The sequence below is a fragment of the Xiphophorus maculatus genome, chromosome 21, assembly GCF_002775205.1.
Source record: "Xiphophorus maculatus strain JP 163 A chromosome 21, X_maculatus-5.0-male, whole genome shotgun sequence".
In the NCBI taxonomy this organism is placed as follows: domain Eukaryota; kingdom Metazoa; phylum Chordata; class Actinopteri; order Cyprinodontiformes; family Poeciliidae; genus Xiphophorus; species Xiphophorus maculatus.
Window position 1 is genome coordinate 586,293 of NC_036463.1, and position 26,072 is coordinate 612,364.

Here is a 26,072-nt window from a genome sequence, read left to right on the forward strand (position 1 = left end):
TTCTCACAGTTATCCCCAATCCAGTCAAAACTATTTACAGTTCATTTCCTCTTTCCTAACAATTTCTAACATTTTCTTAACTGGAAGGTTTTAATATACTACTTGAAATGTATGCAGTGATTATCTATTAACTGTTGTCTTCAAAGGCATTTCTTGTGATTCTACTTGTAAAACATAATGGAGTTATTTTACCAACTCCAACATTAGTCCCTCAACTAATACTCAAGCGTTGAGTTTGAATAACATTTTATTTTTATTTATTTATTTACTTGACTAAGTTTTAGCCTCTGAGCCATGTACCACTCATTGATAATCTATTATTTAATGAATTAATGATACAAACATTTTCAATAAACTCAAAGTTAGCATCCCATGTCAATGCTGCTAAACCCTTCATATCTTGTTACTTTTGTCCATAATTTGCTTCATGTAATTTTTCCAAGGTAATTTCTTATCAAAAACTATTCCCCAAAACAAAAACATTCAACCCTTTTTGACCCCTTTCCATAAAAGGATAACTTTTTAACTTTAAGTTACCTCCCTTTGTAGTTTATATTTGCAGCCGTCTTTTCTTCTCTGTACTCCCTCCTTCCATATTTTATTGATATCTTAAATAATTACTTCAACCTAGGTTTCATTTAATGGGACCTTAAATTTAATTTAATTTGTCTGGCACATTCACCTTATCCATTACTGCCATATATGCTAGAACTCACATCAATTAAATGTTTATTTTTTGTTATTGCTGTATCTCAAGTGATTTATTTCATCTATGAAGTCTTGTTGACTCATTAACTTTCCACTATGAATGTTGGTTAGGCAAGATATTGAACCAAACTTCATTATGGAATGTTTCCTGCTTTTCCTGTTTCTGTCCTACAAAATTTTGATTGCTATGTAAATATCTTCCTCTACCCAATATTGGGAATATTTTTTTATTATTAATTAACGTTCACATTCATTCTTATTCAATGGAATCTGAAGTTCTATTTTTTAGATTGCATTGACAGTTTTTTTGTTTTTTGTTTCTCTCCACTCCCACATCTAAGCACATTCTTTGTTGGTATGAAATTTGTGCAAGGTATGTAAAGGTATGTATCAATTACAGCTTTCCTTGGTTCGTTTTTTAATGAATCTTTAAAGAACATACAGTAGATACCCGGGAATGAATCTGTCCAAATAATAGCCGAAACTGGTGCCCAGTAGATGGCGATAATGCGCCTTTATTCTGGTTGTTAACCGCCACAATACATCAACAGAAGAAGACCCATCTCGAAAAGAAGCCATGGAAAGTCTGCGGGTGCTGGAGCTTTACAGTGGAATCGGTGGCATGCACTACGCGTTAAAGGGTAAATGCAAAATATTAGAGATGTTCATCAAACATGGCTGAGCTGGGATTCAAAATAGTCTGTTCAATCACCCGTTAAAAGACAGCAGATGGGATAAAAGGCAGAGTCTGTTTTCATTTCCCTGCCTGCTGTCTCCCACATAACACGTGGATAAAGACGAAGGAACTTCCCTCTCTGGGAAACTATCATCCACTTCTGTACAATCCACCCGATATGTGCGGGATCGTTTTTCCCCATGTCTCCTGTTCGGAGTAGACTCTGCTTCGGTGCTGATGTTAAATTTCTGTAAGTCTAGAAAATCTGTCAGTGTCCATTTGTACAAAACAAATAGTCCCAGCATAGCACTGTATCAGTGATGCAGTACAGACAGTAAATCAGTAACAATGAATGGTGCGCATGTGTGTGTATTTGCTAAAGGCATTTTGCTACAAAGATGAATGCAGCACAGTGTTACATTAATCTGTACTGTAGCAGTGTCTTACAGTTACAAGCTGGCAGACACTTTCCCAGTTCATAACATTTCACAAACTGCTGCTGAAACTCCTCTAGCTCCCTTGTGCTTAATGAAATTGTCAGACTGTAAAATGTGAACAACAACATTTTTCTGCACAAAACAGATAAAAAAGCCACAACATATGTATATCTTGGTACATTTACCTTCCTCAGTCCTTGTCTGAGTATTTGTTTGCTTGGGTCAAGTAAAACTCCTAACACGTTAAGCATCCTTCCACCACAAAGCTCCACCTTTAGGTTAGGGACAGTTCACACACTCCCACCTTTTTTACTGGGTTGTTTTCAGAGTACCTGCTTTTGAGTTATTTGACATTGATATAGTGGAAATTAAAGGGGGATGTTCTCAGACATCAACCTATGTTCCTGAAAAACATTCTGTTGTGAAAATACCTCTATCTTCTGCTTCCTATAACCAACCTCCCTTTACACACAGCTTTTCTCTCACATCTCAGATGTTTTGTCTTCCACTTCAGTCATGAACTTTTCTGCTTCTACAAATTTGTCTTCAACCCACAAGAATGTTTGACTTTGGTGGAAGGCATCCTGCCTTTTTCTGGTACCATTAGTGAGAAAACTCACTAATGAGTTTACTCACTCATTAGAGAGTGAGAAAACTCACCAATTGGTCATCAGTGACTATAGACCTGTTGTTCCCTTATCATCCCACATCATGAAAGTCCTGGAAAAACTCAACTTGGCTCAACTGAATAAGCAGACAAGGACATATCAGGACCCCGTGCAGTTTGGCCATTATCATACTATCAAAGAAGACAGCACAGAACTTTTCACTCTCCACTTCAGACTTCCAGCACAAGTCTGACTTCTGTCATCTCCAGAAATACTCAGATGACTCTGCAGTTGTTGGGTGTATCAGAGATGGACAAGAAGCTGAGTACAAGGAGCTGGTGAATCACTTTGTGTCATGGTGTGGAACAATCATATATCATCTTGAATCTGAACAAAATAAAGGAGTTGACTGTAGATTTGTGAAAAAAACTGGAAAAAAAAAACTTTGGGTTTAACTGAATATGGATGAAGTCTAAAACTGGACACAGAAGTTCCGTTCCAGAATTCCATTCCATTGACGAAATGGAACTCTGCAGGACTACAAATCTGGGGACATTTGCAGAAAGAACTAATGCTTTTTTCCCTTTTCGTCCAGTTTTTTTTATTGCTTTATTCCAGTTTTTTAGTACTTGTTAAATGTTTGATATTGGAGTTAAGTGTTGTTATAGTGTAAGTCTTGTTATTTAAAATCATGTTGACGAAGACCTGAAACACCATAAATGCTCTTGGGAACAGAGCCTCTTTTATGTATATTGTTTGGACAGTTCTCGAAAAAGAATTCCATATATCTCAGGAACTACAAGGTGCATTTGACTGGTTCAGGTAGCAAAATAAAAGTAATATTCCAGAGAATACTCAAGGTCTAAAAATCAACATTTGTATTACTGAGAAAGAACAAATACATATGGCACACAGTGAAAAAATTATTAATAAATTCTAATAAAACACATTATGTAATGTGTTTTCCTTAAAAAAATGCAGTGGAAACAGAGAACCTCTAGCAATTCACAATACAGATTCTGACCACTTACTGTACCAAATTTCATTCCAAAAAATTAAGGATAAACATTTAAGAAAGATATTGGTTGATAAAATTCCAGGTGAACATTCCAAATGTGCCATTTTTGGACATTTTGGCACTATGTGTGCAATTACAAATTTCTCTTTATTTCTTTTTCCTCCAACCTACAGTATATCTTGCTATAAATATTATTTGCAATTAATAACATTGATTGTTTTTCTTAAAACAATATAAGAGTGAATTACTACTAAAAAGAACAGTCTTAGGCGCTCTGGTTATAAAAGCATTGAGTCAGAAAACCAAACCTACAGGGCAGATTTTCTGCAGCCCATTGGTTGATTTGGGTGATTGACCCATCTAACATGGATTATGACCACAAAACAGCAAAGGTAATACTGAATTTATGTTTTTAGCTTCGTGAAATTAGCTACGAAATTAGCTGTTTTTTTGTCTTCATTGGCTGCTAGTTCAGTGAGTTTTGCACATAGCATGGTGATTCTGGTATTGTTGGAAACAGCAAAGTCTGGGTTTTAATCTGATAGGTAGTTTGTTGACCTTATTGCACTGTTATTGCTGTGTGTTTACCAGGTGTGAGCCTAGCATCTAATTAGCACCTATTATGTTTTTAAAAAATGCTTAGTGTTTGAGCTGGGTGTTGATGATGTAGAAAATTTTGTTATCATTTAGATGAGCTTTTGCCCATTACATAGATATGCAATATGCCAATATTGGTTATTGTATGGCATGTGTTTAGATTGATCTTGTTAGCAGAAGTGCTGAAGGACCTAATACTGGGTCTGTTTTGGAACATAGTGTTAAGAACTTGCTTGGAAAATATTTAAAATAATAATTTTTTTCACAAAATAAAATGTGCTCGTCTAAGCAATCAAAACTATGTTCTAAATAATTTGTTATGTAATAATTGACTCCCACAACTGTAATTAAGATGATGATGATGTTTATGAAAAATTTAAACCTGTCTTTTATTTCCACAAAAGTGCAGTCGTACTTAGGTATTATTACGCCATCAGCTGCAGTTATATATATTTCATTCAACTGCTACTTTTATGTTTTTTAAGTGTAACCATTAAATTAGTTGAGGGGGCAGTGATATTTGAAACTAAATTATATGGATACAGAATAGAACAATCTGGATGTTTACATGATCTGTGTTTTTTCTGTTTGTTTTTTTTTCTTTACCAGAAAGTGGGATATCTGCTCAGGTGGTGGCTGCTGTTGACATCAACACCACAGCCAATAAAATCTACAGGCACAATTTTCCAGACACCCCCCTCTGGAACAAGACCATTGAGGTAGGTAGTAATTGAGAACTGAGCTTGTCCACTGTAACGTCTCTTCAGTGATTTTGTCATTTTTGATCTAATGGGGTAGTTCAGTATTTTTTGTTTGTTTGTGTTTTGTTTTCCCTTTCATCCTTGTTTCTCATTTGTATTAGAAAATTTTACTTTAGTTTTCAAAGCTAATAAATGCCACCATTAGCAGTTTTCAAGTTCTTTTAAAATTGGTGTGGTGATTTTAGTAATTGAAGAAATCTCACCAAAACTCAAGATTAAACCTAATATTGAAAATGTTTTATAAGCACAACATTAGCAAACTTTACTGCAACCTAAACGTGCAGGGCAGGGGGCCCGAGGACCGGAATTGAGAAACACTGCTTTACTCTGTTCTTCCCCAGTCTTCCCTGGCCTGACTCTTTTTCATTTGCAGATCATGCGCAGTTCCCTTACATTTTTTTGGAACCACCTGAGGGGTGATACAAATAGGCAGCAGGCTGCATTCATTGATAGATCAGTGGATTTATGTCATTGGATGAGCAAAGAAGGTACTTTCAAAAAAAGAGCAAACAGCCGCAACCTTCATTTCACCATTGTACTGAGAGTAGAGTTGAGGTGGGTCGGGCTTCTGGTCAGGATGCCTCCTGAACGCCACCTGGTGAGGTGTTCCGGGCACGTCCCACCGGGAGGAGGCCCCGGGGAAGACCCAGGACACGCTGGAGGGACGATGTTTCTCAGCCTTGAACGCCTTGGGATTCCCCCAGAGGAGCTGGAACAAGTGGCTGGTGAGAGGGAAGTCTGGGCCTCATTACTTTGACGGCTACCCCCTGCAACCTGACCCCGGATAAGCGTAAGAAGATGGCTGGAGGAGATTTCGAGAATTCTGTTGTAGATGGTCGTGGTTGTGAATAGGAAAGAGCTCCTGTAGCAGTCTGTATTACAGAGAATTTGAAGAAGCCTCTAACTGAAGACACTTTTTTGTCCATACTTTTCTTGATTTCATGTAAAATCCTTCTTTGCCTCATCGTCTCCAGAGATTCCACAGTCCCCAAAACAGAACCAGAACAGAACCAGCCTTCTTTATCAGGTTGTTGAACCCTTTTATGTCCCTGGCTCTGATACTGCTGCCCCAACAGATGACGGCAGAAAAGATGAGGCTCTCAACAGCAGACCTATAGAAGATCTACATCACAGGTGTCAAACTCCAGTCCTCAAGGGCCACAGTCCTGCAGTTTTTACATGTTCCACAGCTACAAAACACTGGAATGAAATGGCTTAATTACCTTCTTCTTGTGTAGATCAGTTTTCCAGAGCCTTAATTACCTAATTATTCTATTCAGGTGTGGTGCAGCAGAGGCACATCTAAAAGTTGCAGGACAGCGGCCCTTGATTCCTGGAGTTTGACACCCCTGATCTACATCATCTTGCTTCAAACCCTGAAGGACCTTAGCTTGCTCAAGAAGAACAGTCTGCTCTGTAATTTCCCTGTAGACTGCTTACCTTTTTGTTTTGGCACTAACAATATGATAAAATGTTTCTGTGGTCAAAATATTGTAACTTTTACCTGCAACAATCAAATTCTAAACCTGCTGTAGCTGAGGTTCTCTTCCCCTGTAAGTGATTGTTTTATCTACCTACCTTATTTCTTTATTGTGCCTAACTTATTTAATTTGACCATTTATATGTGTATGTTTGTTGTGGTTTTATGTCTAGTCTTGCCTCTGTCAGGCACTTTACGAAACAGTTGGTTGGATGAAGAGTGATTCAAATTTGATGGATATATGGGGTATGCTTATTATATCAATGCAGTCTGATTTGTTTTTTAACCTGACCAAACAAATTTAGGTTGAGATGTGTCAATAGATCTTTGGTTTAAATTGTGCATATTATGTTATGATTAAGCTCAATTGAAATAATTTGCTTGTTTGTTTTAAGGGTATACCACTTGATGACTTCAATAAATTATCTTTTGATATGATAATGATGAGCCCTCCCTGCCAGCCATTTACCAGGTATGATATTTTATTTAATATTTTTGGAAACAAAGTCATAAAAACTCGAGAAGAAATAAGGGGCAGTAGATTTGAGGCACTTGTCCACCAGAGATCCTCTCAACTGTTGAGCCTCTGTCTGCTCCAGCCAGATTCATCTCCATTAGCAGATCCAGCGCAGTGCTGCGTGACTCTTCTCCGTTTTCTGTGCCTACTTCAGGGGTTGTACCAGCCGCACCGAGCCGTGTACTGCACAGAAGCAATTTGGTTGACAGCTGAAATATAAAAATGCTAAATTGAATTACAAGAAAAAGCTGGAGAAAGACCTTGCCTACAACAGACTGGGCCCAGTTTGGCATGGACTGAAAACAATTGTTGGATCAGAGATCAAGTGCAACAGAAAGGTGGTTCTACCTGGTTTTTGCCAATTGGCAAATGAGTTTAATATATTTTATCTTGGGTTTGATTCTTTTGATTTTAGTAATGAGATTTTAAATCTGACAAACAAACTTCTTTGCTGTGGTCATATCCCCTTCGATGTTACTTCTGTGGCTGAATCTTTTAAATGCTGTAAGGTTAGAAAAAGCCCAGAACCAGATAATATCAGTGGTCGACTGCTCTCCTCTTGTGCGAAACAGTTGGCTCCTATTTTTTATTTCATGTTACAGATGTCACTTAACCAACAGAGGGAGCCAAGGTGCTGGAAGCAGTCCATAGTGATTCATGTGGCTAAGACGAGCCACCCAAAAGTCCTGAATGATTTTAAACCTGTTGCACTGACTTCCCTTGTCATGAAATCTTTGGAAAAATTGATTAAGAGATATCTTCTTACCAAGACTGAACATTTACTGGATAAGGATCCAGTAAAGTACAGTTTGCCTACAGGGCCGGTCAGGGAGTTAAGGATGTCACTGCCACTTTACTAAATTGTGTTTTTAAACATCTTGAAGGTAACAAAAATCATGCTAAGTTGTTATTTGTTGACTTCTCGTCAGCTTTTAACACAATCCAGCCCCATATTTTGATTGATAAACTTCTTAATAACTTTCATCTGGATTTTAATGTGGTGAGTTGGATTCTTGATTTTTTAGCATCCAGAACGTAGAAAGTCAGAGTGAATGGATGCATGTCCAGAGAGACGTCTCTGTCTACTGGGTCCACTCAGGGCTGCGTCCTTCCCCTCTTCTTTACATTTTGTACACAGACGACTGTCGCAGCCGGCATGATAGGTTAATATTAAAATTTGCAGATGACTCAGTGGTAGTTAGCCTTCTACATGATGATGAACATGTTCATGGCCCTGTGGTCGATGAATTTGTTGACTGGTGTGATAAAGCTTTTCTTTCAGTAATGTACAGAAAACAAAGGACATGTGCATTGATTTTAGACAGAAACCCCATAACACAAATCAAACAGTAATTAAAGGTCAGACAGTGGAGACAGTAGAAAACTACAAATATCTTGGGACTATTTTGGATAATAAGTTAAAATTTACCTGCCATTCAGAAAACCTACAAAAAAAGGGCCAGCAAAGATTACTTTTACTGTCAGTCCTGCACATTATATTTTATATTCATATTTATATTTATATTTTATACTGCATTTTATTTTATTCTGGAGTAACCTCACAACATTGGAACCTCAAAACACTGTCCTGAGTCGTATGCAACGAAATTTTGTTCTGTATACACCCTGTGCATGCAAAATGACAATAAAGTCAGTCTAAGTCTAAAGTCTAAGTATATTTTGTCTAAGGAGGCTTGCAAAGTTTCGAGTTGATAAGTCACTGATGATCCTATTTTATAGATCATATATTGAATCTGTGTTGACTTTTTCCCTCCTCTGTTGGTTTGGAAATCTCAGTATTAGATCAAAAAATGCCCTTAACAGAGTAATACATACTAGCAATAAGATCTTAGGAGTTGAACAATGCTCACTTACAGAACTGTGTAAAAAACAAGTCATTAGGAAAACTAAAGCCATTATTGCTGATATTTCTCATCCTTTACATGCCGAGTTCCAGTTTCTGCCTTCTGGCATCAGGCTCAGACTCCCTTGTATAAAAGGTAACAGGAACAAGCACTCCTTTGTTCCTACAGCAACATCTCTTTTTAATGCAGGACAAGGTAGGGGGACTTGCACCTCATATAGTGTTTGTAGCAACTGTCAGTCAATAATGAAATACACTGCTGTATTCTTCCCCTGTATGTGTTGATTTGTATTTCATGTCCTTTTTGTTGTTTTTTTTAAATCTTTGATACTTTGTTTTTTAGTTTTTATACTTGCTGCAACATCAATTGCCCAATTTTGTCGTGTTCTGTGTTTTCTGTGTATTTATTTAGAGTTTTCTGTGTCCCCAGTCTCCGTGTTGTCCTGTCTTCCCCTTGATTGTTCCCAGGTGTGTCTCGTTCTGTGATTACCCGCTGTGTATTTAACTCCACCTGTGTTCCTTGTTCCTCATCTGGTCCTTGTCAATGTCTTGTCAGTGTCGAATGTGCGTTTAGTCCTTCGTCTTGTCCATTGAATTTACCAGTTGCTACCGGCGTTGAGCCCTGGCTTCTGCTCAGTCGTGCTGCCTGGTTGTGTGGACTTTGTTTGGGACATTCATTATTAAAATCACTATTCATCCTGCCTGGGTCTACAAGCGTCTGCCTCACCATCACCAACACCGCATCGCAATTCATGACAAATTTGGGATACAAATAAATCTGAAATCTGACCACATGTGTTGTTTGGCCCTTGATTTATGTCACTGAAAACTCCAAACATTTCTCATAGCACAGCTGTGGAGTGACAGACATTCTGTCTGGTATCAGAGAGCTGCTCTCCTCAGTCTGGAGGAGTTTAATCAGGAGCAGCGGCAGGAATACATGCAGTAACTTTAGCAGAGGACTGACATTGAATTAGCAGAGCTGCTAGCAACTCTTCTCTCTGAGGAATGAACAGCAATAAAGAGGAGAGAAATGGTGAAGCTGTGGTCAGCTTTCTGATGGAGCCGTACTTTTGCCCCCTCTGTGTGAAACGCTAAACTACATGATATTAGCCTGGTGTGATGTGCATTTTATTTTTTGTTTTTTAATATTTTTTTTAAATATGTTTAGTGTGAAATTGGTTTACACTTTTGACTTCATTTCCCAAAAGGTTGCATATCTAAAAAATTAAAGTGGGAGAATATATTTATATGTACAGAGAAATAATCAGCTTATCTGAATCATGATTTGTGTCAGCAGTAAATTTCTATAAGATAAAATGAAATATCTGGGTTTGAGTCCATCAGAATCAGAACCTCAAGGTTCTTCGTGGGCGCAGAAAGAGTCTTTGGACCGTAATGGAGACGCTCACCACTGGAGTAGAACTAACTCACACATCAAGTGGTTAGTGAGTCTTGCCAGTGGAGAAGTGCCTTTAATCTGATCCTTATTCTATGTTACATTTACATTTCCGTATCGCACTTATTTTTTACTGATGAAGATGAGAAGGACATTTTGTCAACTTAACTGGTATTGTACTTTGTTTTGTTCTTTTCAAGGTTAGGACTTCAGGGTGACGTTGCAGACCCCAGATGTAAGAGCTTCCTCTTCATCCTTGAACTCCTTCCAAGGTATGAGGATGTCAAATACGCATGATTTAGTCATAAGTCAGCCTGACGGAATTAAAAAATAATTTTAAAAAGTTGTTGGAATTTTTTTACTTAAAGCTACAGTATGTGAAAGTATAGCATGAGACAGATAATCTGTGGAAAACTTAAATTCCTCTGATTTGTGGTCTGCACTCCTCACACTCTGCCACTTGCTCTCTGCTGCGCCACAGATTTTTAGCAACAGTAGAGCCTGCCATGAATGCCCAGGCTACACAGATTAGCCACCAACTAAGACCTTTTTCCTGACTCTGATTGTTTGTTTCTGACTGGGAACAGTGCATTTCTGCAGATGGCAATAGTAGCATTTTGACAAGGTGGAGGAGCGTATTTCTTTCACAGATTATTTGTATCATACCATACTGTCACAACATAGTGACAGTTTTAACAAATATGTAAAGAATGTTTTTATTAAATCAAAGGTACATAAAACTGCTTTAAAGGCTGCATTCTGAACTTAAAGCTAATATCTCTATATCTAAACATTAGTAGGGCTACAAATATTTGAATATTATTAAAAAGTTCAATATGTCCTATCACTCATTTCAGAAGGTGAAACTTGTATGATGTTAATCGGATTCATTACACATAGAGGGATTTGAGGGACCTGATTTTCTTGTCCATTCGGTACCTGCCCACACTGCCAAAGGTGCCAAAAGCCAGTCCAAAAACCATGGTGTTCCTGTGTTTGATTGGCCATCAAACTGACCTGACCTTTAACCCCATAGATAATATATGGAGTATTCTTAAGAGGAAGATGAGAGACACCAGACCCAACAAAATGCCTCATTCATGCAAAAGAAGCTTCAACCAAGTATTGCATGAACTGAAATTAGTGTACCTTTCAGATGCCTCACATTTCTGTTGAAAATATCCCTTTTTATTAATTTCTTTTCAACAAAATTTTGTTTTGTCATTTGTTTCTAAACCATACCTATAAAAATTATAAGCAATGAAGTCTAAACAATGTTTCATCGAGAGAGAGACAGAGATAATGTGTACATTATAAAAACACTGTTCCCACATGACTATCCAGGAAGTTGCAAGCAGGACTTGTCCAATTAGTGGAATTCTTTCAATTTTCTTTTGCCAATATGATTTCAGGCTTTGCAAGATGCCAACATATATCCTGCTGGAGAATGTCAAAGGTTTTGAGAGCTCCTCAGCCAGGTAATGATGAAGAATATCCATCCATCCCTTCCTCTTTCCTTCCTTCTGTCACTTATATTCTCTTTCTCTCCCTCTCTCTTGATTCGAACTTCACTTTTTACAGTGGTGATTCACTTGTTTTGCACTTTAACACATTCTTTTTTCACTGGTGTTTCAATAGTGTCTTTTTTTGTGAGATTATGAGTAGTTTTAAAATCTGATCTTTAAACCTTAATGGCGCAAGGGATGTGAAAAAAGGGCTGTGTACTTTGAACTTTTAAAATCTAAATGCGTTGATTTAACTTTTGCTCAAGAAACTCAGAGCAGTGTTGATAATGAGGTTGATTGGAAGAAAGAATGGGTTGGAAATCTTGTTCTCAGTCATAAAACTTTGCTAAGTGCAGGAGCAGCTATTCTTTTCTCAAGACATTTTCTTCCAGTTTCTGTTGAAACTGAAGATGTCGCATCTGGAAGACTGTTAAAGGCTATTGTTATAAAATTACTTTTAATATTATGAGAATATGAAAGTAATTTTTACTGAATGTATTTGCTGCTGTGAATTCAAGTGAACGTGTTTTTAGTAAATACACTAATAAATTGTGTGTCAACAGGTTACTTAATTTTAGGAGGTGGTTTTAATTGTACGATGATTTAGGGAGGAATCATTTGGAGCCACATATTTTTGAAAATTATGATTTAGCTGATGTGTGGCGTTTTAAAAATGAAAGATAAGGCAAAATTCCTGGGATCATTGTAAACTGTATAAGTCACCATTGACTAAAAATGCTGGTGATTTACAGTGGAGAATTTTGCACAGTATTGTTAGGGTTAGGGTTAGGGTTAGGGTTAACCCTAACCCTATTGCTTTTGTTTCCATTATTAATCCTGTTGTTTTAGGTAAATGTCTCTTTTGTTCATTAAGAAAAACAATTTTTCATTATTTTGTACAATGTTTCAGAATAATGGATTTATTTACATTACTAAGAGATATTTATAAATCATTTGGAGAAAGTTTCACAGAACAGTCTTATTTTTGTTTTTTTATGACAAAAGAAAGAAGACAATTGGACTGTTGTTGAATTTTTTTTCTTGCAATCAAGAAAAACATTCAGCAGCTTGTAGCTCCTTTTGTGCTCCCACAAAGTTTGTCCCACAGTCTGTTCTGATGCTCATCAGTAGAAAATTTAAAATGAATAATGAACAGAATACGGATTGTGTAAAGCTCTTTAGGAGTATGGTTACAGCAAGAGTGATGCTAGAATATAAATATTATTTAAAAATGGATGAACTAAATATTTTTCAGAATATTTGGGATTATGAAGGTGTTTTATTTACTTTATATAATTCTGAACTTTCATTTATGAATGTGTTAATTTTAATTTGTTGAAAGTTCTTATCACTTCTGAGTTAATGAATTAGTTTTTAAAAGTCAGAAAAATCTTTCTATCTCTCTCTTTCTGCCTTTGTCTCTCTCTCGCCCTTTCTTTCTGTCTCTCCCTCCTCTCTCTGTAGCTCTCACTCTCCCCCCTCTCTTTCCTTCTCTCTCTCTCCCTTTCTTCACCATGACAGACTGGTACAGTGCCTGCTTCACTGCAGATGCTGCACCAATCCAGCCATCAGTCTCCTGTTCCATGTTTCCTTCATTTGTAAACAAGACTCTGAGATACTTAAGCTGTCCACTGGTGACAGGGGGACAGCTTAAGTAGTGAGTGGAGGAAGATGTCCACTTGGAGCAGGACATCTTCCCAGACCCGGGAGAAGGCATTCCAGCTTTTTCTGGCTTAAGACCATGTGGCCTCGTAATTGGAGGCGCTGATCCTCATCCTGGTTACTTCACACTTGGCTGCAAACCGCTCCACCGAAAGCTGTAGATCACGACCCTGATGACTTCAGTGGGACCACCTCATCTTCAAAGAGTAGAGACACGATCCTAACGGATCCCCTCAACACCATGGCTGGGCACAGAAATTCTGTCCGTGAAAATGATGAACAGAATCAGTGACAAAGGGCAATAATTATATCATAAAACCAGAGTATGTTTATGTAGAATCTGTGAATATCTTCTTAAACCTTAAGACTTGACCTTTGCTAGGACTGAGCCACTACATGAGAGATGAGTTCTTCTTTTTATTTCTGTTGCAGTGAGCAATGAAACAAAAGTCAATTCTTAAACACCGTGTGTGCATTGAATGTGTGTTAACTCTGTGCTTCTGTTTTTTAGGGACTATTTGATAAAAACCCTGAGTGACTGTGGCTACACTTACCAGGAATCCATGATCTCCCCGACAAATGTAAGAACTACAGAAGACTATTTTATGTAAAAATGACAATATCATAATCAAGTATTCATAAGAAGAAGATGAGAGACACCAGACCCAACAAAATGCCTCATTCATGCAAAAGAAGCTTCAACCAAGTATTGCATGAACTGAAATTAGTGTACCTTTTAGATGCCTCACATTTCTGTTGAAAATATCCCTTTCTATTAATTTCTATTGGAGTATTCAAATTTTATGAGACCAGTCCCAACAAAATTTTGTTTTTTCATTTGTTTCTAAACCATACCTATCTTAGGTATGTCTTGAAATCTTTCAAGACGTCTAACCAATACATCTGAATTTTAGGGCAGGACCAAACACAATGAATACGTGTACCCAGCGCTGGCTTGCATTCAAAACAGTTGAGAGAAGTTTGAGGGTTCATTTTCTGTCTCCTCCTAGGAGGAATTTACAGTCTGTGAATGATTTTGAGCTGCAAAAGCCTGGCTTGATTACAAATAGATGTTTGTTTGCATGATTCCAAATGACATCCCACTTCTCCTCAAACACACCCAATTTAGTTGGCCATGTTTGTGCAACACCTGGAGCTGTCAGTGTAACGCAGGTCTGCACATTATAAAAGCAGCTAATCATCTTCTTACCTGGACACTTAAACAGTAACTTCTCTTTTGGAGATAAGGTGGCATCAGAAGCAAATGTAGTTTTTTTAAGATATAAAATCTTGACCTTAGAGGTATTTAAAATAGTGGCTACTGTGGAGGCCATATTTAATCCGGATTAACTCAAATGAACAGAAGGAGGATCGCACAAATAAGTAGTTCATCGTGACATGTCCAAATATTATAACTGTTTTGGCTACTCTTGCATCCTAATAAGGTCCAAAAATCAAAAGTATCAGAGTAGATTTTTAGGAAGCGGTTTTCGACTCATTCAAAATAAAAAGCACTCGCAGAGAGTTTTCTTCTCTTGCTAAGCCGGCGGTCGGGGCCGAGGCGGTCCACCGTGTTTTTGTATTAAAAGATGTTAAGTAGACAGGAAAAGTAAAAAAATTACTGGGTATATGTTATGGGAAAACATGGCCAGTGAAACGATATTTAAACCCACAACGAGTCTTAAAAACAACAAATCAAAAAATACAATTAAAATGAATATCAATTATTTGCACTTCTGTTTAATCCAAATTAAGTCAGCGGCTCCATAAGGCCCCCAGGGCTTCAGGGGCCATAAATGCTAATATTTTAACACAATAAATGTAACATTTATTTATTGAGATGATCCATGCTGCTAAATTTGATTTAATGGTTTCAGCATAAGTTAAAAGATTTTAAATTGTTTAACATTTATATGTAAGCTGGTAAGTTTATTTTGTAAAAGTTCAAAGAACAATATTCATAGTTAAATAGTTTTGTTACCATAGCAACAATCCGATGCTGTGAGTTTAATCTTTGAGTTTGAGCTCTCTTTGCCCACAAATACAAATTAGTAAACTGCAATTATAACTGATTGCTTTTTATGTTGGCCAGTTAATCTACTCTCTCTCTCCCAGAATAAATCAAACACAGAAGCTGTTAGAGGTGCTGAGGTTTTTAGGAACAAAAGGGGTCCGTAAATCAGATTCTGCTCAAGGCCTCATGCAGCCTTGGACCGGATTTGCATGAGTTAAACCCGCTGCACTGCACAGCAAATGGGAGATTTAATTTAATTCTTTTAATGTGACTTTAGTAGGTCTACCATTTCATGTCTATTGAGTTTTTAACAAGGGAACACAGAAACTATTTTGATTGGTCCAGTTTCTCAGATCTCCGCGCAGCCGTGCACATTAGCTAAGTGGACAAAGCATTTCATATGGTTTGATGCTTCGTAACCGGAAAAATAACACTAAAAATAATAATAAAATAATATAAAACCAGCGTGATGCGTGACAACGATATGAGCTCGAAAGCTCCTCACCGGGCTGAACCTGCATGATGAGGTTAGCGCTGGTTCGTTAACCACAGGGTCACAGGGGGTTGATGTAAATATCCATACAGGTCAGCCTGTCTCCAGTTTGAGTGAAAGGAGGCGCGTTGAGGTAAACTTTAGACATCCAGCTGCTGCAGTGCGAGGCAATGCGCAGAGGCGCCAGCGGTGTGATTGGTCCGGCTTAAAATGCATAAACTATAAACCTATCTTCTATAAACATATCTTTTAGGAATAAATCTGCTCCGCCAGTGAACCGCTCAGAGCAACAGAGACGCTTGCAATCCGGCTTAGAAAAAAGAAAAAATAGTGTTTTTTATTTATTATTATTTTCCTAAAAACATAAACAAGAAAGGCTTAGCCTGGAGGTGGGGCTTGCAAAGCATGGCGGCCACTGGGCCTATAATATACTGGGGGAAACCCTGTTCTGGTTTCAAAAAGTGTTTTCTTTACTTATAAAAATAACAGAAATATTCTCCGAGTTGACTTCATACAAAAAATTTCAGTATAAATGTTGATTTTGTGGTTGAAAAACTGTTTCACTCCTCACTCTATCAAACAATCAGATCAACTACAGCAGCTGCTTCTGCTTGTTAATCACAGCAGGAGGCTGACTGACAAGAAGGAGCGTCTAAGCAAAATGAATAAATAACAATAGATCTACCATTCGCATAATCTTGGATCTGTAACATTAATAATTTAGCAAAAAATAATCTAATTCTTAATAGGTTCCAATAATAGCCTGTATTTGTCATACCTGGCTCATATTGTACAGGGGAGAGCAGAGGAGTCAGTGAGGATCTACCCTCTAGCTTTCACACTGCAGACCAAGTTTTAACAGTATTAACAACAATTGTATTGTTATGGGAAGACTGCACCATCTCTGTAAATCTGTCTTTATTGCATCTGATAAGGATGTATAATTAGCCTATAACATTTGATGAAATATAGGTCTTGACATTTCACGTTAAGAAAAGCTGGCATCCAATTTTCAAAAATTTCAAAGCATTTTTGCCTTACTGCGTCTTCTGGGATATTGAATATACACGCATTCTTCTATCGCCCCCTGTTTTCCAAGTTGTCACTGTGGTCTGCGAGGGTCTTGACTTTCTCTTCCAGGGCTTGTACTTTAGCAGTGAGGGGCTTTTCAGCCTCTTCTAGCTGTAGCACCCTGCTTTCAGCTTCGTAAGCCCTCTTAAACTCGGTTGTATGCAATGCGACCGTCTTCGCCAGGGGTTCCAGCTTCTCACTGATTTTCGACATAGCCCTGTCATTACCTCGAGTGCTTCAGCAAGCTCTGGTTCCAGCTCGAGCTCAGACAGGCTACTGCTGTTCTCGTCGTTTTGTTCACTGTGTTGAGTGAAGCCTGTTACTGAAGCACTGACCTGTTGGTCCAGCTCGATGATTTTGCATTTAGAGTTGGACATCGTTTCATGTTGTCTAGTCCAGAAGTGCTCTAAAGTCATAATGTGGTGTCAGCATTTGCTAAAATGAGAAAGATTCCTGAGAAAATGTTGCAAAATGGTGGTCAAGAAGTCTATAGTCCATGAACAGAGTGAACTGAATAGTCTGAAAGTCTCACTCTTCCAGTTGGTCATGGCAGATGTGCTCTTGTACTGAGCCAGGTTCTGGTTCTATTGGAGGTTTCTTCCTGTTAAAGGGGAGTTTTTCCTCTCCACTGTCACTACACACTACATGCATGTTCAGTATAAGGGGTTGCTGTAAAGTCAATGGCACAATGCCATTGATAGTCACTACCTGCTCATGCAGGAGAAGCGAATGCTGGAAGTCAATGACTCGATGCAATCTGCTGAGTTTCTTTAGATAGAAACTTCTTAAGACATTTGAATAATTCATTGAGCATACTGTACTGCTTGATGAGTTGGATCAGTTTGAATTGATGCAAGTTATCAAGTTATGTTTGTATAATTGAATTAAAATTATTTTTTTATAAAGTGACCTGAGATGACACTTGTGAATCGATCCAATATAAATAAACTGAATTGAACTGAATGTGTTTAAATGTGTTTTGCTGTTGATGGATCTGATTACTACCAACTTTGTTGACGGAATGACCTACAACAAAGTCATTCTGACAAATCTTTGTTATTATTGTTGTATTCCTTTTGTAGGTGGGGGTTCCAAATTCACGACTGCGTTATTTCCTGGTTGCTAAAATGTCTGCAGAAAATTTGAGCATCCAGACAAGTGCCAAGGTAATATTTGTTGGTGTTTTAAAACAGATAAAGGGTTGTAATGTCAGCTTTAGTGTGAATTGACTGGTCTCTAACCTAAGGTAGAGGCTAGATGGTGATTTATATTCATTAACATTGGCCAAAATCTTCAGCTCAAAAGTACTTGTGGGCCGAAAACATAAAACATTTTAATCTAAAGTCACAAAAGGTTTTATTGAGAATTTTTCTTCCTACTTAACAATAACACTTTAGTTTTAAACTAAGTGTAAACTATTTATGAAATAGATTTGCATAGAGCAGTTTGGCCATGCCCGCTTTTGATTCCTTTGAAATCTGAAAATTTCTCATGGCGAACAATTTACGCTGAATATGTTAAGCCCTCCAAAAAGCCACTTAAAGTAGTGGCATACCAAGAAAAAACATTGCATTTAATGTTGCAGGCAGCATTGGCAGCTCGTAGCTCAGTGCCGTTCCAGCCTTGCACAGATGATGGAAGCTCCGGCACACTGCTGCTGTTGTTGCTCTCATGCTATTCATGTACTTGTTCACTGGGCGCCACATTTGTCACATTTTAAAATTGGCCTTCAGTCCAGTTCAATATGAGTCAAATGCATTATATTCACTTCCTGTTTGGTGGCGAATGATTGGCAAGGACTTCCTCTAGGCTTTTTAATATGTCATGTGTGATTATCAAGTATTGGTGGATACGGTTTCAATCTTCTATATCATACACAGGGAGAAGCTGGAGGAGTCACCCAATGGTCCTCAGTTTCTTCTCCAAGTGAGATGATGTCATCAAACTACCACACCAATGTGTGTAACAGTGCTCCCTATTGATGCACAATAAAGCTGGTGCAGATTGGATGATGTATCAGGGAGTATAGCTGTTGGAATAATCTAGAGAGCACATTGGAGACAAATTCCAAAATTGGCTTACTGGCCTGTTTAGAGATCAACAAAAGTCACTTATATCGAGTACAATGTAAATTGGACGATGCATATGTGATTTAGAGCCAGTTGTATGCAAACGGGGCTAAAACCACTTAAAGAGGGCTGTGTGATGCAGCCGGAAGCGTGTGTGTGTAAGTTATTTTAGCCTCATATTTTATGACGACTGGTCAGATTTTGATGCAGTCATGAGCTTTTGATAACTTTTGATCTTCAAAAGTGAAGATCAAAATATAATAAATAATAAATTAATTATTATATAACACAGAATTATAACTCACAAATTTAGAGACCTGATTGCTATGGGTACTCAAGAGTCTGTTGCTTTTAATCCCAGGAAGCCTAAATCTGCAGCTAAATGTTCTATGGTTTTGTGGTATTACACCAAGTGGGAACAACAGCAACTTGGCTAACAAATCCTGCCTCTCTGTCTGACAATCCAGTGAATGAGTCTGGCTTTGGGACTTGCAAGGACAGCAGCACCGGCCTGACTGCACTGTATTGAGTGAATTTTGGTGGAAGGAGGGTTCAGCCTTTCACAAAATTGAAAGAAACTCTTTAATATTTCACCATACCAACACATTTTTGGACAATTTCATGTTCCCAATTTTGGAAACATATTTCAGCTATTACTTAGAATTTGGTTTGATGGTTATTTGTGTTGACTGTAGTGATGTCATGTTTCACAGTAATTAAACGTTTTGTTTGGTAAGGTGTAATATTTTCTTCGTAAAAGCCATCTGTTTTGTAATTTTATGGATTCATACATGGAATATTTGACAAAATTTCTCATTCCAGGGTTGTTCCTTTTCTCATGTGACGGACAGTGAGCTTCCTGAACGGTCCTCTGTCTTGAGATCTAAATGTCAGAATACTGACCAGCCATCAGAAGACAACCCCAATGTTCATGTCCTGTATAAACGCGAGACTCAAATGGATTCTCAAAAGAAGACTAATCAGAACAAAAACCTATCTGTTCAACAAATACAAGGCTACTTGGAACCTCAGATGAATATAGACATGGAACTTTATCTCCTTAAACCTAAAACCTTGTTGCGGTATGGCTCAATTTTGGATATTGTTCAGCCCCACAGCCGGAGGTCTGTCTGCTTCACTAAAGGGTAAGTTTAATAACTGTTTAAACATAGTTTGATACATTTCAATATTTTAAAGTTTCAATCACTATTTATTATCTTTTTCCAATGAAAACCTGTTTACAAGATACGAAAGATATTATATATTTAGACATGTAAACATGTTAAAAACATAGTCTATGTAGAAGAATGTTTTTTTAACATATTTGCTCAAAATGTTACCATGTCATAACGGTATGCTATGAAACAGATAATCTGTGAATAGATTGAGCTCCATTTCCTCTCAGAGCTGCTACTGCCATCTGAACATATGGACCGGTCCCGTTCAAAAACAACCAATCAGAACCAGGAGCAGGGTCTTAGTGCTGTCAATTAATCTCATGTACTCGCTGCTAAATGGTGGAGAAACTATTTTCCATTACAGGAAACCTGTTTATTTGCTGTCTTTGGTGGCCATACTAACTAGGCAAAGCATTCACAACAGGCTCTGCTATCTGCAGCACAGCACAGAGCAGGAGGATGAGTGGTGCCACTCGAGATTGTAACTGACGCGAATCCTGGCTCTGACTGGCTGTTTCTAGTTAGCACTGGGAGGTGCTCAAGTTTTTCACAGATGATCTGTCCCGTACTGTCATTTGTTGGACATGGTGACAATAAATATGTAAAAAAAAAAATTGTAAAACTTACATACTGCAGTTTTAATGTTAGTGACACTGCTATCTACAAAATGGTAATTGAATACAAATATTTAACGAAATAAATAATTGCATCAGTACTACTGCTTTCAAATGATTGAAGCTCCATTTTTATCAAATGCTAGTAGCAGCATGGCAGTGACCGATGATTTGAAGAGGAGTCCCAATACTTTTGACAATTTAGCATATATGCAAACTCAGATGTGCAATTAAAAAGAAATTAAGACTGTGTCAAAGACATGAAAGCAAAACAAATAATTTGTTGCTCCTCTTTCATAAAGATGTGGTAACAACCCTAGTTTTCATTTAGCTAAATTTCTGTATTTGATTTGGCTTTTTTTTTTCTTGCTCATAAAAACGGCTATTAATATGTATAGGTTTTATTTTTACATGCAAGCTTAATTATTTTGTGATACTTTTTTGCTTAGTTATGGAAGGTATGTGGAAGGAACTGGATCAGTTCTACAGTGCTGCATGGAAAATGAGGTATGTAGTTTTTACTTTCAGCCACAGTGTAAACGTTTTTGGCATAGATAAATCTTTACAGCTTTACTAGAAGCTCATTCCACAACTACCTCCTTAGACTTCTTTATTCTTGGGTTCGGTGATGGCGTAAGGATAAATCGCACGACCGACATACGGAGGTGTCATTCATCGAAATGGCATGTTTCGATGAATCTCACAGCCTGTTTTCCTGTCTGACAAGTGCCAAATAAAGGCCACTGGAGCCGACAAAACTTTAAAAAAAAAAAATTCTTGTGTTAATGACATTAGAATTAACTAATCATTTAATGTAATGGCAAACTATAGAGATGAACTACAAGCTAAGGTGTTTCAAATGTATAAGTGTAAGACTTTTTCCATGTCTTAAGAGCAGACCAAGATGCTGAGCAGACAGCGAGCCAAAATGGCGGTGGTTTCTGCATCATCCCACGTTGTTGCAAAGCAGTTATTGTTAGGGAAGAATTACTTAGGCTGCATTCACACTACAGCCTGAAGTGATCCAATTCTGATTTTTCTTTAGGTAATACAACCTGTGTCTGATCTTTTCATGACAGTCTGAACAACACAAGTTGAATTCTTTTTGAATGTGACCCAGGCCACCTGGGTATCTGATACATATCCTATTCAAATGTGACCTAATGTCCAGGTCACATTTATCCGACCTGAATGTCACTGATACTCGACAAATGTCATTATTCTGCATCCTTGGCTTCTAACATTTGCCTTCTGGATTAGTTCCAGTTACTTGAGCTATGATTTCTAATGCAATTGGAGCTATCACTTGGACAATCACGCAACGTATACACTGGTATGTCATCATAGTGAAATTTCTCTCTGTGTGCTTTGCAGATTAGTAGTGTGTTTACCAATCTGGACCAGTTGACTGAAGAGGAGAAGCTCCAGAAAATGTTAAAATTAAATCTACGTTATTTTACTCCGAGAGAAGTAGCCAACCTGATGGGCTTCCCTCAGAGTTTCAGTAAGTCAAAAATGTCAGGATTTTGTTTTTCACACGATCTGCCTGTGTTAAAATTTTGATATTTTCCATTTCACACAACTCTGCTTATCTCAGTTCATTCAGTTTTAAATTATTTCTAGCCCATTATTTTCATATAGAAATAGTGTGGCAACTCTGCCTCAGGCATCATTGTGATAACCTTGAAAAGCCTCCTACATAAACAGTTGTTAAAGATTCAATCTGTATTTGCTGTGTATACACCTCAAAGTTTGAGTGTTGGATATATACATGCTTCAACTGGCTCCTCTCAACGTGAAGGAGCAGGGGCTCCTAGATGACCAAGCTTTCAGTCTCTGTGTGAAAGTTATAGTGTTTCGTTTGCTTTGGTGAGTACACAAAGTTTGCTGCTTGGCCTCCCTCAAAACTCTTGATTTTGTTAACTTTTAATCCCCTGCCCCCCAAACTGCATACTGACTGAAGATGAAACGGATAGCTCACAATCCCCAGGAGGAGTTTGTTAAAGTTTGAGGTGTACGAATGTCAAAAATGCTGTTTCTCATCTGCTTTTGTTGGTTCACATAAAATTAGAATCAAATATATTTGTTTGTGGTTGTAATGTGACAAAACTGGAAAGTTTCAGGAGGTATGAATACTTTTGTAAGCCACTGTAGATTACCGTATTTTTCGGACTATAAGCCGCTACTGTTTTTCCCACGCTTTGAACCAGGCGGCTTATAGCCTGGTGCAGCTTTTCTGTGGATTTTTCTTCAACCACCAGGGGGCTCTTTAGCAGGAAGTGAATTATTGGAAGTCAAAATTGGAAATCAAAAATGAAAGCGCTAATTTTCATTTAGAACAAGCACATGCTAGCAGCAGGCTCGCATGTTTTAGGAGACATTTCTTCAAACTAACATGCTACTGTGAAACATTGTCTCTGTAGTCCAGATATTGAAGTCTTAACGAGAGTTCACTAAGGTTTTTGTACATTCCACCATCAGCTGTTGTCAACACTGCATATGATACTATTGACTCAGTTGTTAAGATTTAGACATAACTTCCCAATGCACCTCTGGCAATATTTCGTTAACTTAAAAATACCTCCCTCTCTGCAAAACTTTGAATATTTAAAAAGTTTGTCAGCTGTTGCACTAGAAAAAACAAGAGAATTCAGAAGGGAACTCTGTACTCTCATAGGACGCCGGCTCCGAATAGCCAGTATGCACACAGTGCTTTAATGCCTAAGAGTAGACCAGACCAAACCCCGGCAGTCAGTTGTAGAGATCTTACTTCAGTAAAAAATAAGGGAGATGGTACTGAAGACAAAGAAAAAAGTTATGTATCAGGACAAACAGCTTTTCTTTTATCATGTCTATGCTATAAATGTGAATTAGAAGTGGAAGGACTACACCTTAATTTAAAGAGCTTAGGATGAGAGAGGAATTTGCTTCTGTACTCCCCTGAACAAAGTTAGGGTTTACTGACTTTGTTCAGGGGCAGAACAGCTGAGGAGAGAATTCAGGTAGGCTGTTTCAGCAGAAAGTGAGAATGAGCAGCAGCTGCAAAACGCATCAGAATGGCAGCGAACACGCACGAGAATTTCTAAGACATGTAGCCAGCAGCTGAAGCCAGTAGAAATTGATGCTGACAGAAAAAAATCAGACCAAATGTTTGCAGATCTATCATGCCATTGTAGACAAAATAAAGTGTGGTGCCTGAAAAGCTGGTTATTAAAAACCTAGGCTGGATCTCACCAGGACCTCTCTTTTGAAAGTGACATACCCCTCAAACCATAGAAATTCTCTGGCAAACATCTATTTTCAGCTTCTTGAAGTTTTGTGTTTTCTTGTTTGAAGTTCTCAGCATTATTGTGGGTTGCTATGGTTGTGATAAGCCAAGCATAGAACAAAACTCTACAGTAAATAGCTGGATATAAGTATGGAGGGAATGAATGTCAGTGGAACGAATAACCCAATTAAGAGAAGTAAGGTGATACTTAAAATGAGGAAGCTTAATGTCAATATATTTAGAGGAAACATGTCTGTCACTTGAAGAACATTAGCAATTTTGGAAATTTGGTTTTAGAAGCTTACTATACTACATGTAAAAGTAATAAAAGGGGAGGGCATAAAACATTTTGGGTAATTTTAAACAGTGATGTCAATGTAAGATCTAAACTAGAATGAGAGGTGGTTACACTAAATAATCTTTATATACCTCCTAAACATGATCAGAAAAATGTGAAGGCCCTACACACTTAACACCATGTGAGAATCTGAAGGGATTATAGTGTGTGGAAGACTTTAATATGGAACTTGATTACATGGTTGGTAGACAAAGCTCAAGAAAAATCAACACCGTTGTGAAAGATCAGGGAATGGTAGCTGTATGGAGGCAAACAGTGTACACGCCGCCCAATATGCCCAACACTCACCATATCAATGGATTATATGATGGGATCCATACAGAGCAGTTATATGAAAAATAGAAGTAGCACATATTTCCGATCACTGTGCTATCAATTTAAAACAAAGTCTAAACACCAGTCAGAGGTTAAATGTGAGCTTGAGAAGTAAAAAATGATTTATATTTTAGTTGTGTAAAGTGAACTTTGTAACTGCTTAAAATTGCAATGGTTTCTTTATCAAGCTAACATGTTTATTTTCTGTTGTTTACATGTTATAGTTTTTGACAAAATTATTTTTTAATTTCCTTGCAGCTTTTCCAGAGGATATCTCAATCATCCAGCAGTACAGAGTTTTGGGAAACAGTCTCAATGTTTTGGTTGTGGCCAGACTTCTACAACTGATTACATCTGAGCATTTTGGACATTCTGAAGGAGAAGAGCAGTTCTCAGTCTTGGAAAATGAGTATCCGTGCTCTTAATTCTGTCGCTGTGGATGAAGAGTTGTGGATACAAATGTTGATCAAACATCATGAAATAGAATTTATTTACAGAGTGCACACAATTTTATGGCATCAGCGAAGTAACCTTAACAAAACTCCTACTTATTATATTCTTATATACTGTAGTCGCACAGCTTTTTCTCATTCTGTTTGCAATACATTCAGTTTTTTAACTGATGCAAGCAAAGAAAATCTCTCCGTCCAGATAAGCAGAAGACACTGAAATTGCCATACTATGCCATCACATTGTTATACCATAAATATTAGCTGCATTGCAAAACTTAGCTAGCTTTTCTTTGCTACTCTTTCTATTTATAAAGAATCATTAACCTTTTCATTTCATGCTAAAGGTAAATAAGTATAGGGTGAGGTTAATCTTGCCTGATATAAAATAAATGGGTAGATGCTGCTGCATTGTAGTTTATTCAACTACACAAAGGAGTACTGGTTATGTGGCTGTTATGTCAGTGTGCCTTAAAATCTGCTTTCTCGGTTGGCTGTTATTTTACTTTTGCATGTTTTCTCTTTTAAGTACAAACCATTTTAAAAGTATGTGTTTTTTCCTGAACTTGTTCCATATTTTGTAATTTTCAACCAAAAACGTCAGTGTATTGTTTTGTGGGTTTTGTGTCATATTTGCATAGCCATTTAATATCTGTGAAAGCTGCATATGTATTCTTCATTCTAATTTTTTAAGTAAAACCCAGTGAAACACATTTAAATTTTTCTAATGAGAATTAGCCCTCTAGCTAATCAGAATCAGTTTTTTGGTTAAGTTTGTGTGCACAATGTATTTGTTGTTTTCACATGCTCAGACATTAAGTATAGACATGCAAACATTAGTGTAGCTAAAATAAAGATAAAAGAAGATGTACATATATGAAGACCAAAATAATATTGTGTAAAAATGTAATTATCATTGCCAATTGCAAAACTCATTCAGTATCTCAGAAAATTAGAATATTGTTTCAATCACATTAATTGAAACTCATGGTGTCACACCCTAATCAGCTA

The 26,072-nt window shown here is 37.5% G+C and overlaps 1 protein-coding gene across 4 annotated transcripts; it reads left to right on the top strand.

The window, feature by feature from the left end:
• The first annotated feature begins 1,263 nt into the window (after positions 1-1,263).
• Positions 1,264-25,936, top strand: trdmt1 (tRNA aspartic acid methyltransferase 1). Of its 4 annotated transcripts, none has more exons than XM_023326754.1 (12): positions 1,264-1,349; positions 4,654-4,763; positions 6,681-6,757; positions 10,266-10,337; positions 11,478-11,543; positions 13,744-13,813; positions 17,893-17,976; positions 18,691-18,768; positions 19,702-20,024; positions 21,121-21,178; positions 22,046-22,175; positions 24,871-25,936. In XM_023326754.1, exons 1-12 carry the CDS (start codon positions 1,286-1,288, stop codon positions 25,035-25,037), a joined length of 1,299 nt encoding a protein of 432 aa, XP_023182522.1. In that variant the 5' UTR covers positions 1,264-1,285; the 3' UTR covers positions 25,038-25,936. The 4 variants fall into 4 exon arrangements, with proteins under 4 accessions (XP_023182522.1, XP_005813133.1, XP_023182523.1 ...); XM_023326755.1 differs by lacking the exon at positions 1,264-1,349 and adding an exon at positions 6,459-6,531 and having other exon boundaries at positions 4,678-4,763; XM_023326756.1 differs by lacking the exons at positions 1,264-1,349; positions 4,654-4,763 and adding exons at positions 6,099-6,358; positions 6,459-6,531.
• The last annotated feature ends 136 nt before the right edge of the window (positions 25,937-26,072 follow it).